At 53.3% G+C, this 11367-nt stretch overlaps 1 protein-coding gene across 1 annotated transcript in view; it reads right to left on the reverse strand.

Annotated features, from left to right (window-relative positions):
• Window positions 1–9986, reverse strand: part of LYRM4 (LYR motif containing 4) — a 104421-nt gene extending 94435 nt beyond the window's left edge. The window contains exon 1 of the mRNA XM_004598618.3: window positions 9747–9986. Coding sequence (XP_004598675.1) covers window positions 9747–9832 — 86 coding nt within the window. The 5' untranslated portion in view covers window positions 9833–9986. The remainder of the gene's footprint in view (window positions 1–9746) is intronic.
• Window positions 9987–11367: the final 1381 nt, after the last annotated feature.

Genomic DNA, 11367 nt, shown 5'->3' on the forward strand with positions numbered 1-11367 from the left:
TACCTCTCAACCAGCACGTGCTGGGCGGCCCCAGGCTTTCAGGATGATGACCTGGGAGGCCCTGGGAGCACCTGCCCTGTTCACAGCAGCTCCGCACAGGATGGTGGTCCCCAGGAGCAGGCGGAATGGGCAGGGTGGACAGCTCACCTCAGCAGGCTTCCTCAAGAAAGATGGGGAGTGGGCTGAGGACCGCCACCGTCCTCAGAGCACCAGTCTTGGGGAGGGGCCTGCCCAGGCCGCATGGGTTCTGCTAAGTGGCTCTCCATCTTACGGCAATAACCTTTCCCAGCATCTGCTTGTCTTCGTGATCACTCTCCAAATCCTGCCTCCTCGCTCTCCTCCCCCATCCATCTTTTTGGGTGGGGAGGCACGGAGGAGGGAAGTCTCTCACGACTACTATTTTGCAAAAATACGATTTGCCATTAACACTTCTCCTGCCCCCTCTGCTGATAGTTTCCAAGATGGCGCATACCCAAGTCAATTTACTTCCAACTCCTGAAACAGCACCCTTGGTGATAATGTTGCTTTAGGGCATAACACACAGTAAAAACTATAGTTACTTAAGAAATCTAAATAGAATAGTGGCTGGGGGCAACATCAATTCCAATATCAGGTGTGAAGTTACAAAGTGTGTGTTTTGCCCTCTGTCTTGGAATGTGACCACATGGATGATTTGGCCTCCTGGGAGGGGGAAGTTTCAAAATAAAGATATTCCCGGGGACACGACTGGACAGCCCCTTCCCGACATACCCTCAGCAGCACCACATTCAGTGTGGGTTTTAGCTTTGCGAGTGAGGTTAGGAAAAGGACTGCTACAAAAAATGGAAATACTTAAGGGATAGTGACTTAAGAGATTCAAACCTGACCACACTCTGGAACCAAAGGTGCACTCGGCTCTCCGCGTGTGTGAGTGTACCATCCAGGTAGCCAAGCAAACACAAACTACAAGTGTGGCGGGCAGCGCGGGAAATGGGCGGTGCAGACACCGGGTACAGCTCATTAAGCTGAGCTGGAGACACACCATCCTATCCTGGAGTTGTCAGTTCAAGTCCTGGTGGCTCCACTTCTGGCCCAGCTTCCCGCAAATGTACCTGGAAAGCAGTGGAGGATGGACAAGTCATGCGAGACATCTGGAAGAAGCTCCGGCTCCTGGCTTAGGACCGGCCCAGCTCTGGCAGTTGTGGCCACCTGAGGAGTGAACCGCTGCACAGAACTCTGTGTCTCCTCTTGTCTCTGTAAATCTTCCAAAACAAAAGTTTCTCTCTATAATGAGTTCTTATTACAGAGAAGGTGGCAGCCACCGCAGCTAACTGGATACTCTTTTGTTGGTGAGATACGCTGACATGCCAAGACCCACAGCACTGACCTGACTCAGGAATACTGGGGATTCTAATAGGGACCTTCATCTTCTTTGGTAAGGCCATAAAATAAGATTATTTCCACCTAAATCAGAAAGCTCCAAGCACTCCCAACTGTATCACCACTACCTCCGTTTGTAAGTGCTTCATGAATCACGGAGCCTTCACACACAAATCCTCTCATTTATAATTTGCCACCCTACTTAGGTGTTTTATTAGAGTCTGTATTACAGCCAAAGCCGTGGGGAGAGTTAAAAAATATGAATACGTGAACATGCTCAGAGTTCTGCTCCCCAGGAATTCAAAACAGCACAGGGAGTGGCACAAGGTCAGATTCCGCTGCTTGCCTGTCTGCCTTACCACACCTGACCAGACGCTCTTACAGCCACCTGGCTTGCGCTGGCTCAGTAATGAGTCTGAGATGTTCTGACCGAGGTACTCAGCAGGCTGGCTTCCAATCCCCCCACCCCGGCCATGGTTCCCGCTCACTTGCACACGTTCAAGACTCTGAGATCAGAAGACATGCTGACCAGAAGAAATTTCTATTAGTTTCTAGGATTCTCTCAATATATTCTCTAAGCTGGAAAATGGAATGGAGAGGTGGAAATAGGCTTGCCAACCTTCACCTCTGTTCTTAGAGAGCAGGAAGAAAAAATAGAGGGTATGTTAAGGAATAAATTTAATTAAAAAAAAATCAGTCATGGATTCCATCTTCCTCCTGTGGGCTGGGAGGGTTCCAGGAAACAATTCCTTGTGATTGTAACCTACATCTGAACACAGCCAAGGTGGAGGAAGGTGAGCCCAGCCAGCCAGTGCCAGGCGCGTCAGAGGGAGGTATAGCAGGACCCAGCAGGTGCCATCACAGATGCCAACTGAGCTGATCCCCAGCCATGCGGCACCAACGCCGAGGTCATCGCGGGGATGGACGAAACCACACACCGACCCCAGCCTCCTGGATCGTGCCGTCAGACAAGCAGAGAAAACACGACTCAGTCACAAGACAAGTGAGATCCTACGACGGGGGACGTGTTTGTGTGGAGTGCACAGGGCTGGGACGTGGCTCCATTGGGGACCAGGCAGGTAAGACAGAGGGATTGCGCACGCATGGGCAGGAAACGCAGGCGTGGCGAGGATCTGGCACTTGACTTTCAAAGCAATGAGAAGCAATCACTTGTTTGTTTTCCCACCTTTTTCTCCTTCTCTGGAAAGATTTTTAATGAGGGAACGGGGTGAGGTCGGGAGGCCGCAGAGAGCTCCCTTAGTTTCTCTATTAGTTGAAATCTTGCTGGAAGCAGGAGCAATGGTGTCCCCAAACACAGGAATCTGATGGTGGGATCAGCTACACTGTGGTAGCAGAAACTGGGCGAAGTGGGAAGTAAACAGGAAGAGAGCCGATCGTGGGAGGCTCACCACACTAAGCATCAAGAGAGAAGGATGGCTGGGAGAGACAGGGTAGGTTCTGGAGTCTGAGGTAAAGTTTGGGGTTCAGGGGTTCAGCTTTAAATCCCTGATCCTCACAGGGTCGTTGATTTGGAGAAATAATTGAACTTTGTCCTCCTGGAAGTCACCCGGTCAGTGGATTTAGCCTGGTGCCTGGCACACAGGACAGAAGCTAACTATTGCATTGTAGAGAGCCGACTGGGAGGAGGGCAGTGTGCAGAGGGGAGGGACAGCCAACTTGTGTATCCATAATCATCTCAGTGAGAAGGGTTGGCTGGGCCAGGATGAGGCAGAGGATGAAGAGGAAGGGTGGGCCTGACAGGTGGTAGGCTGTGGGGGTGTGAGGACCAGGCAGGAGACCTGGACCAAACCAAGCTCCCTGCTTAGCAGGAGATGCCCTTGGGAAGGGCCCCACAGGAAGCAGGTGAGCAGCAGGTCAGCTGCTTGAGACGGGCCGGAGGACAGGAGCACAGCGTAGGGGCGCTGGTTCGTGTCCTGGCTGCCCCACTTCCGCTCCAGCTTCCTGATGGCTTGGGAAAGCAGCACCAAATGGCCCAAGTGTATGGGTGCCTGTGGGTCCCATGGGAGACCAGAAGGCAGCGACTGGCTTTGGCTTGGCCCGGCCCAGCCCATGCTGTTCCAGCCCTGTGGGGAGTGAACCAGCAGATGGAAGATTGTCTTTTTCTGTCAGCCTGTGTTGTCAAGGGGGGTGGGCCTAGGAGTGAGGGAAGGGATATACAGGAGCAGCGGCCACAGGTGCGGAATGTTGACAGGAAGTCACTTTTCTGCTATGCTCATTACAGCTGTTTCCAGCAAGAACGCTCTGCATGCAGAATTCGCGTGGTGACGCACCACTAGCACACTGCAAAACAGAACAGACACTGCAGACGGAGAACAGCTCCTGAGTCATTACCTCCTTCCTTAGAACACTCCCCTAGCTGTCACTGCGCTGGGCCTCGGGCTGCCCCTGCTGGCTCACATTCTGCAACTTTCTCTTCTCTTTGCTTCGAGCCTTTCACTTATTCTTTTTTTATGACAATAATTATCTTGCTTTATTGTAAATATTTTTATGGATTTCCAAAAGGCTTTAGTGGACAAAGACAAACAGTGCAACTCAAAAACTCTTGTAAACTAAAAATGATAAACCAGCAATGACACGTGTACCTAATGCTTTAAAATAAACACTACTCACTCACATTACTGCATAAAAAACCAAAACCAAAAACCGACCTTTTTTCATTCCCAAATTTAGTATGTTAAATACGATTTTCTCAATCTGAATATCTTACGTGTTTTCCTCTCTAATTGTACAGCTTTTATTTATGCTTCAAATTCATTGTTATTTACCCTGGCAGGATTTAGTACCCACAAAAGAAAAGAGGGAATTCCGAACGCCCGCCCCCCACATGCACACGGCTGGTCCTGCTCCAGAAGTCTACGCAGAGCCTGGCAGGCACCCACAGGTGCCTCTGTGTGCCTGCGGGGCCTAGAGGGGTCAGACCACCGGCCTTTCTAATAAACTGCCACAGGCTATCCGTGAATCTGACGCCCATGCAGAACAGACGCTAAGACTTAATTTGGAAAGAACTTAGAACATTTAACAAAGCCATCCTTTCCTCTTTTATTTCCCCCTTTAACTTGCTCTCACGTATCTCATAACATAAAAATGAAAATAGTTTTCAAAGAGCTGTAAGATCTGTTCAACATGTCATGCTGAGCACAAACCAGATGTGGCTGCTTAACAGAATCCGACGCTTCTTCACTAACACACTCCTGCATGAACATCACTGTTACAAGTACTCAAAAGAGGCAAAACAGATTTTCTTTTAATCTGGGGGTAAATGTTCTATTACTACTTCCTAGAAACACACCAGAGGAGGCCGGTGCTGTGGCAGAGAGGCCTAAGCCTCCGTCTGTGGCACTGGCATCCAAGGTGGGTGCCCCTGTTAGCCTCAGCTGCTGGGTTTCTGATCCAGCTCCCTGCTTACGACCTGGCAACGCATTCAAGGCTGGTCCAACACCTTGGGATCCTGCACTCATGTGGGAGAACTGGAGGAGGCTCTTGGCTTTGGATTGGCTCAGCTCCGGCCATTGTGGCCATTTGGGGAGTGAACCAGTGGATGGAAGGTCTCTCTCTCTCTCTCCATCTCTCCTTCTCTCTGTAACTCTGCCTTTCAAATGAAAATAAATTTTAAAATGAGAGAAAGAAGTAATCCAGCGACACGGGTTTGGCATGGAGGGGCAGTAGGTAGACACTGTGCTTCTCATTCTTTGCGTTCTAATGCCTGGGGAGGCAGCTCATGACGGCCACGTCCTTGTGCCCGGCACCTACATGGGGGCTGGGATGGAGTTCCAGGCTCCTGGCTTCAGCCTGGCCCAGCCCTTTTATAGCCAATGGCTGGTGGGGGCGGGGGGAGGTCAATCAGAAGATGCGCGACCCCCCAATCTGTCATTCTGCCTTCCAAATATATAAACCAACAAACTTACAAAATACAAATGTAGAGGTGAATATCCCAGTATGCAAAGTGCACGTTGCTTTCCAAGATGCTGTCCAGCCCAAGGAGTGTCCGCACCCTGTGAATTGCAGGCGCTAGAATTTGCAACGGAACAGATGGAGGGAATTTTCCCACTCACCTGTACCTCTGGTTACAGGGAGGTGCTAGTCTGAGGATAGAATGGACATTTTCCAGGGCGAGGGTGGTTTGGGTTACATTTATTGAGACAAGGGGCACATGTGCGTAAGAGGAACCACAGGGTAAGCTGCTGCTTGCAACATGGGCATCCTAACATGAGAAAGCGGATTTGTGTCCTGGGTGTTGCATCTGTGATGCAACTTCCTGCTAACACCCTTGGGAAAGCAGATGACACCCAAGCACATGGGCCCTGGACTCACACCTGGAAGAGCTGGCCCAGGCCCAGACACTTGAGGACAGAGTCAGTGCACTGCAGGACTCTCCCTCGCTCTGCCTTTCTAATAAAGAGACAATCCTTTACAAAGAACATGTCAGCCAGGGCTCAATGCAACGTGCCAACTGCAACCGCCTGCACCTGGTTCTTCTTTCACAGCATGTCCTCAGGTCTTTCTCCTGCCTCTAATAAAGGCATGTGCTGCGTGGAGCTCACACAGCTTTGTGCCGCCTGCACGGGGATGTGCATGCCAGCCACAGTGCCCGGCACAAGCCATCCATCACAGGGCCCGGAGCTCAGAGGAGCAACAGTGCTGGAGCACTCCATGCTGCCAAGTTGCCTGCCCTGACAGGCAGAGCGACAGCACAACAGAGAGCCAGGAAGCCCATGCGGATCTCCCTCGTGGTGCAGGGGCCCAAGCACTGCGCTATCTGCTGCTGCTCTCCCTGGGTACACTGGCAGGGAGCAGCCCCTCTCCCTGGGTACACTGGCAGGGAGCAGCCCCTCTCCCTGGGTACACTGGCAGGGAGCAACCCTCTCCCTGGGTACACTGGCAGGGAGCAGCCCCTCTCCCTGGGTACACTGGCAGGGAGCAGCCCTCTCCCTGGGTACACTGGCAGGGAGCAGCCCCTCTCCCTGGGTACACTGGCAGGGAGCAGCCCCTCTCCCTGGGTACACTGGCAGGGAGCAGCCCCTCTCCCTGGGTACACTGGCAGGGAGCAGCCCGTCTTTGAATCCAACCAGGCCGAGGCCAGAGGCCGCGCACCGTAACACTGATCCAGACACGGGCCTTCTCCACCCATGACATGGCAGTGACAATTTCTGCGTCTTACAACGAGGTGAAGTTTAACTAGCATGTGTCAAGTGCTTTGTTAGAGTACTTCCTGGCACAGCATGTGCACACGGCAGGTGGAAGTATTTTAAGTGGAAATTACTAGGAACAATATTTAGGATCATGAATTTTCAACATCACTGCCATAGAGATTGATTTAAGATGCAATGAAAGCCCTGGAAGTCTGCTGATTAGCTCAGATAAAAGTCAAGCTTTCGGAACCAGCGGTGTGGCCTAGCAGCTAAAGTCCTCTCCTTGAACACGCCGGGATCCCATATGGGCGCCGGTTCTAATCCTGGCAGCTCCACTTCCCATCCAGCTCCCTGCCTGTGGCCTGGGAAAGTAGTCGAGGACGGCCCAAGGCTTTGGTACACTGTACCCCGTGTGGGAGACCTGGAAGAGGTTCCTGGTTCCTGGCTTCGGATCGGTGCAGCACCGGCCGTTGCGCTCATTTAGGGAGTGAATCATCGGATGGAAGATCTTCCTCTCTGTCTCTCATCCTCTCTGTATATCTGTATATCTGACTTTGTAATAAAATAAATAAATCCTTAAAAAAAAAAAAGAATGTGAGGACCTGTTTTGGCAGAGAGTGTGTTCTGGAACAAGAAGAATCAGGAAAGCCATGTCCACAGAATGTCACAGCTGAGCTGAATCTCAACTGTGCAAGAGTGATACAAGCGTGCAACCAGCCTCAAGGCCCACAACCACGTGGCACATGTCAGAGACCGCATGTGGGAGTTTGCATGTGGAGTTTGCAGCAGCAGCCAGAGCCTCGGCCGTTCCGATGCAGCCCGCACACCAGCTCCTGCAGCAGGTGGCTAAACTCCATGACTGCTGCTGTCACACTCAAAGTTCCCACTTAAACATCTGAAAGGGAGGGGCAGAGTGCCTCCCCCCCCCAAATGCCTGTAACTGCTGGGAGCTGTGACCTGGGAATTCCAATGAGTTCTACCACGTGACAGGCAGCATCCATTGACCTTGACTGAGCACCTGCTGCAGCTCGGGTGAGCACTGGCAGGAAGCTGGACTTAGGAGCAGACCTGGGAATCCCACCCAGTCCCTCTGAGACCAGGATGTGTGCAGCACCCCCTTGCCTGCTGTCCCCAACACCCATCCCCACATCCAGGGCTGTGTGACTTTTCGACAGGTTACCTAACATCTCTGTGCCTTTGCTTCCTGAAGTGGGCCATATAATTCATACCTGAGAGAACTGTTGTCAAAAATGCACGTAGTACTATAAGCCAGGAATATAAAAACCAGAGACAACGGCTGCTGCCAGCAGAGAAGAGCCACAGGGCACTCCTTGGACTCTGTAAAGGACAAGTCTTCTATTACATGTGGAGTTTAGTATCCTAGGAAATGACACCAAAAGGATGCCACCAATGTGGACGACCTGGAGGAAGCTCCTGGCTCCAGCCTGGCTTCACCTTGACCTTGTGGCCTTTTGGGGAATGAACCAGCAAATGGAAAATCTCTCTCACTCTCATTTCATCTCTGGCTTTAAAATAAGATTAAAAAGGACCCGGTGCGGTGGCCTAGTGGCTTAAGTTCTCACCTTGAACCCGCCAGGATCCCATATGGTCCCCGGTTTTGGTCCTGGCGGCCCTGCTTCCCATCCAGCTCCCTGCTTGTGGCCTGGGAAAGCAGCTGAGGACGGCCCAAAGCCTTGGGACCCTGCACCCGCGTGGGAGACCCGGAAGAGCTCTGGGCTCGGCTTCGGCTTGGCGCAGTACCGGCTGTTGCGGTCATTTGGGGAGGGAATCATTAGATGGAAGATCTCTGTCTCTCCTCCTCTCTGTATATCTGACTTGGCAATAAAAACAAATAAATCTTTAAAAAAATAAGATTAAGAAAAGGTCCTTGCAGAATGTTTGTCACAATGGGCAAATTTCAGAAGAGAAACTGGAAAATGCTAGGGTTGAGTGACCTGTCCGTTAGGGCTCCATTCCCGGCGCTTGGCTATTCTACATCCCTGACAAAGTAGCTTCCTCCAGACTGGGGTGAAATCGACACACTTCCACGTTCTTGCCTATATATTTTTGAAGCCAGGAGGCTGTAACTCCACGAGGGTTCCCCATGTGGGTGGAAGGGGCCCAAGTACTTGGGCCATCTTACTGCAGTTCTCCCAGGGCAGCTGGGGTTTGAAGGAGTAGCTGCTTGGCATGCTGGTGTTGCAGGTGGTAGCTTAACACGCTGCACCTTAACCTGCTGTGCAATCCCAGCCCGTTCTACTAGCTCCCCTAACAGACTGGGCTACTAAGCACAGGCGTTTGGCTGGTTGTTGCTGAAAGCTGTAGGTAGTGATTACCTCCTTCTGCTCCGGCGCTCTCAAGGAAGGCTTTTATTTATTTTTCTAAACGGCTTGACTGGATGAGCACGACCTCCTTACCAGCAGGGCTCCAGCTGCTGTCCTCAGATTTACACAAGGAGTGTGCTTCCCAGGTGGGTTTCTGCATCGGCTCCCCTCAGGGAACCCACTAATCTTGCCTGCAGGGACACCTATAGGGAGGTCTTGCTCTTAGTTTCCGACTCAGCCAGGATCAGGGATGAGTAAGTGAGTAAGGCTAGTGCATCCCGCCCCCCATGAGACAGCTTCCCGTATTCATGGGGTGGGAAGTCAGAACTCCAGTTTGATTTCACTTGGAAGACAGCGATGCTTCCCTCCTCTCCCCGCTTTTCTCAAGTCCCCATGTAGCAAGGATTAAACAAGACAGCTAAGAACACGAAAGACGGTGCCCAGGCTGGACACGTGCTAGCAAAGTGGCCACCTGGACTCTCCACTTTCCGAGTTTCCACAGCCAAACTTTCATACACCTGCGCTCTTCCAACAAACAGCTCGCCGGAGAACGGAACGAAAGCACCAAACTTGCTGGCAGGCAATCACTCGTGAGCCCAGCCCCACCAGAATGCTCCCCGGCTGTGCCTGTGCCTTTTCAAACACCAGGGAGACCACGGTGTGGTAGGCAATGCCAAGTCGGCGGTCCTGAGCCCGGGACACCTGACCCTGAACTTGTTCCTGGACACAAGCAGGATTGGAAGCTCTTCCCCGGGACCGTGAAGGGCTCCCCAGGACACCACACCTGAGGGGAAACGGGGGGTCAGAGCCCTCGACACGGTCCCCACGCCCTCGGCGCAGGCTCCCCCAAGGACTTGGGGGGACACGCACGACCCCGGTTCTCCCGGGTCCCCGCGCCGCCCCGCCGGGTCACCTGTAGTTGTAGGCGCTGAAATGTTTGCTCTCTCTCAGCATCGCCCGGTACAGGTCTAACACTTGTGCGCGACTGGAGGCTGCCATTTTGGATTAAGAAAATAATAAACAAATGGGTCCTTTCCGCCAAGGTTCCGAGTGGGAGACGAGACACAAAACTCCAGCCTGTGCAAGAACCACGCAGCTCAGAAAACGTAGCCAACGAGTTCCGCCAGCGGCCCGGGCCCGGGAGCGTACCGCGGGAGCCGGCGCTTGCCGCGCGTGGAGAGGCGGGCGCGCAGGCAGGGCGGCGGGCAGCTAAGGGGGCGGCGACCGCGCTCCCGCCCTCGCCGGGACGCTCCGAGCCCGGGGCCGCTCGGGACTCGGCTCCGGGAGTGGAGGCCTGGAGCCGCCCTGGCACCGAGCCCCGTTCCCTGGGGCCTCAAGTCGGCAGCGCGGGCCCTGAGGGTGTGCCCCTGGGCCCCGGAGCGCCTTCGCGAACCGAGCGGCTGCGAGCCGGCGCGCTAGGCCCGGTCACATTTTCTGGCGAGCGGAGGCCGCGTTGCCACGGTAACCCCGCACTCGCCGCCCGGACCCCGCCCCCATAGGCTGAGGCTGCCTTCATGGATGCCTGAGAGGCGGTGCCCATTTCATGGGGGATTTGGCTCGCCGCTCGCCGCTCGCCGAGACTGTTTTCCACGGTGTTCCGCGGGAGGTGAGAATGCCTTGGGAGGGGCGCGGAGGGGACTGCTTGATGAGGAGCGGACTCCATGGCCGTCCGGCTCCGCTCAGGGCAGCCTGCTCAGGGGCCCTCTAGGCAAGGCCCGCTGTCTGTCAACATGGCGGCGCCCAGCTTGCGCGGGTGCTTTTAGGCTTGGGGTTAGCCCGTTTCCTGGGAGAGGGAGCGCTCCAGCCGCGCTTCTGATTTCACAGCTCAAGGCTCTAGGTTTCCTGCGGGAAAACAGTGGGTGAGTGCCCGTCTCGTTGCCGCCTGGGGGTGTGACGTACGCCGTAGGTTGTGGTAACGAGTTTGTACGCGAACGTGTTTTTATTATTATTATTTTCAAAACACTTCCTGGATGTTCCTGTAGGCTGCTTAAGCTTTTCTTCTTCACCACCCCCAGCCCCCCGCTTCGGGACTTAGGAGTCCTCAGGTTTTGTATTTTCCCAGACGCCGCGGGCACGTGGGTCTGCGGGCACAGGTGGGCAGCCAGGCAGGCGTTCTGGAGAGTGGCGCGGGTCCCGACGGCGAAGACAGCAAGGGGGACCTTCTTGTGGAGAAAAAGCAAGTCCCCTGTCCCCGAGTCTTGCTTGCAAACGGTAGTTTGAGTAGTTGTGTGTTTCAAGCAACACTGGGTTTGTGGAGAAGTGACTGGGTATTTTTTTCGGAACTTGTAGTGCAGAAGGCACCTGTTTGATATCACCGTTTGCAAAGAAATTTAAGACTAGTGATGTTTTCAGGGGTGAACAGGATTTGAGCTGTAATTTTCAGCCCCCTGTCTGAGTTCTTTATGCTTTCCGACACCTACAGGGCTCAACATAGGTCACTTTGTTTTCAAGCACCATTATTGGAAAGACTTTTAATAACTGTTTTCCCTGCTTGCCTTTCTTAAAGCATGCAGAATCAAGAGAATTCACATTAC

Source organism: Ochotona princeps, chromosome 1, assembly GCF_030435755.1.
Source record: "Ochotona princeps isolate mOchPri1 chromosome 1, mOchPri1.hap1, whole genome shotgun sequence".
NCBI classification, from domain to species: Eukaryota; Metazoa; Chordata; class Mammalia; order Lagomorpha; family Ochotonidae; genus Ochotona; species Ochotona princeps.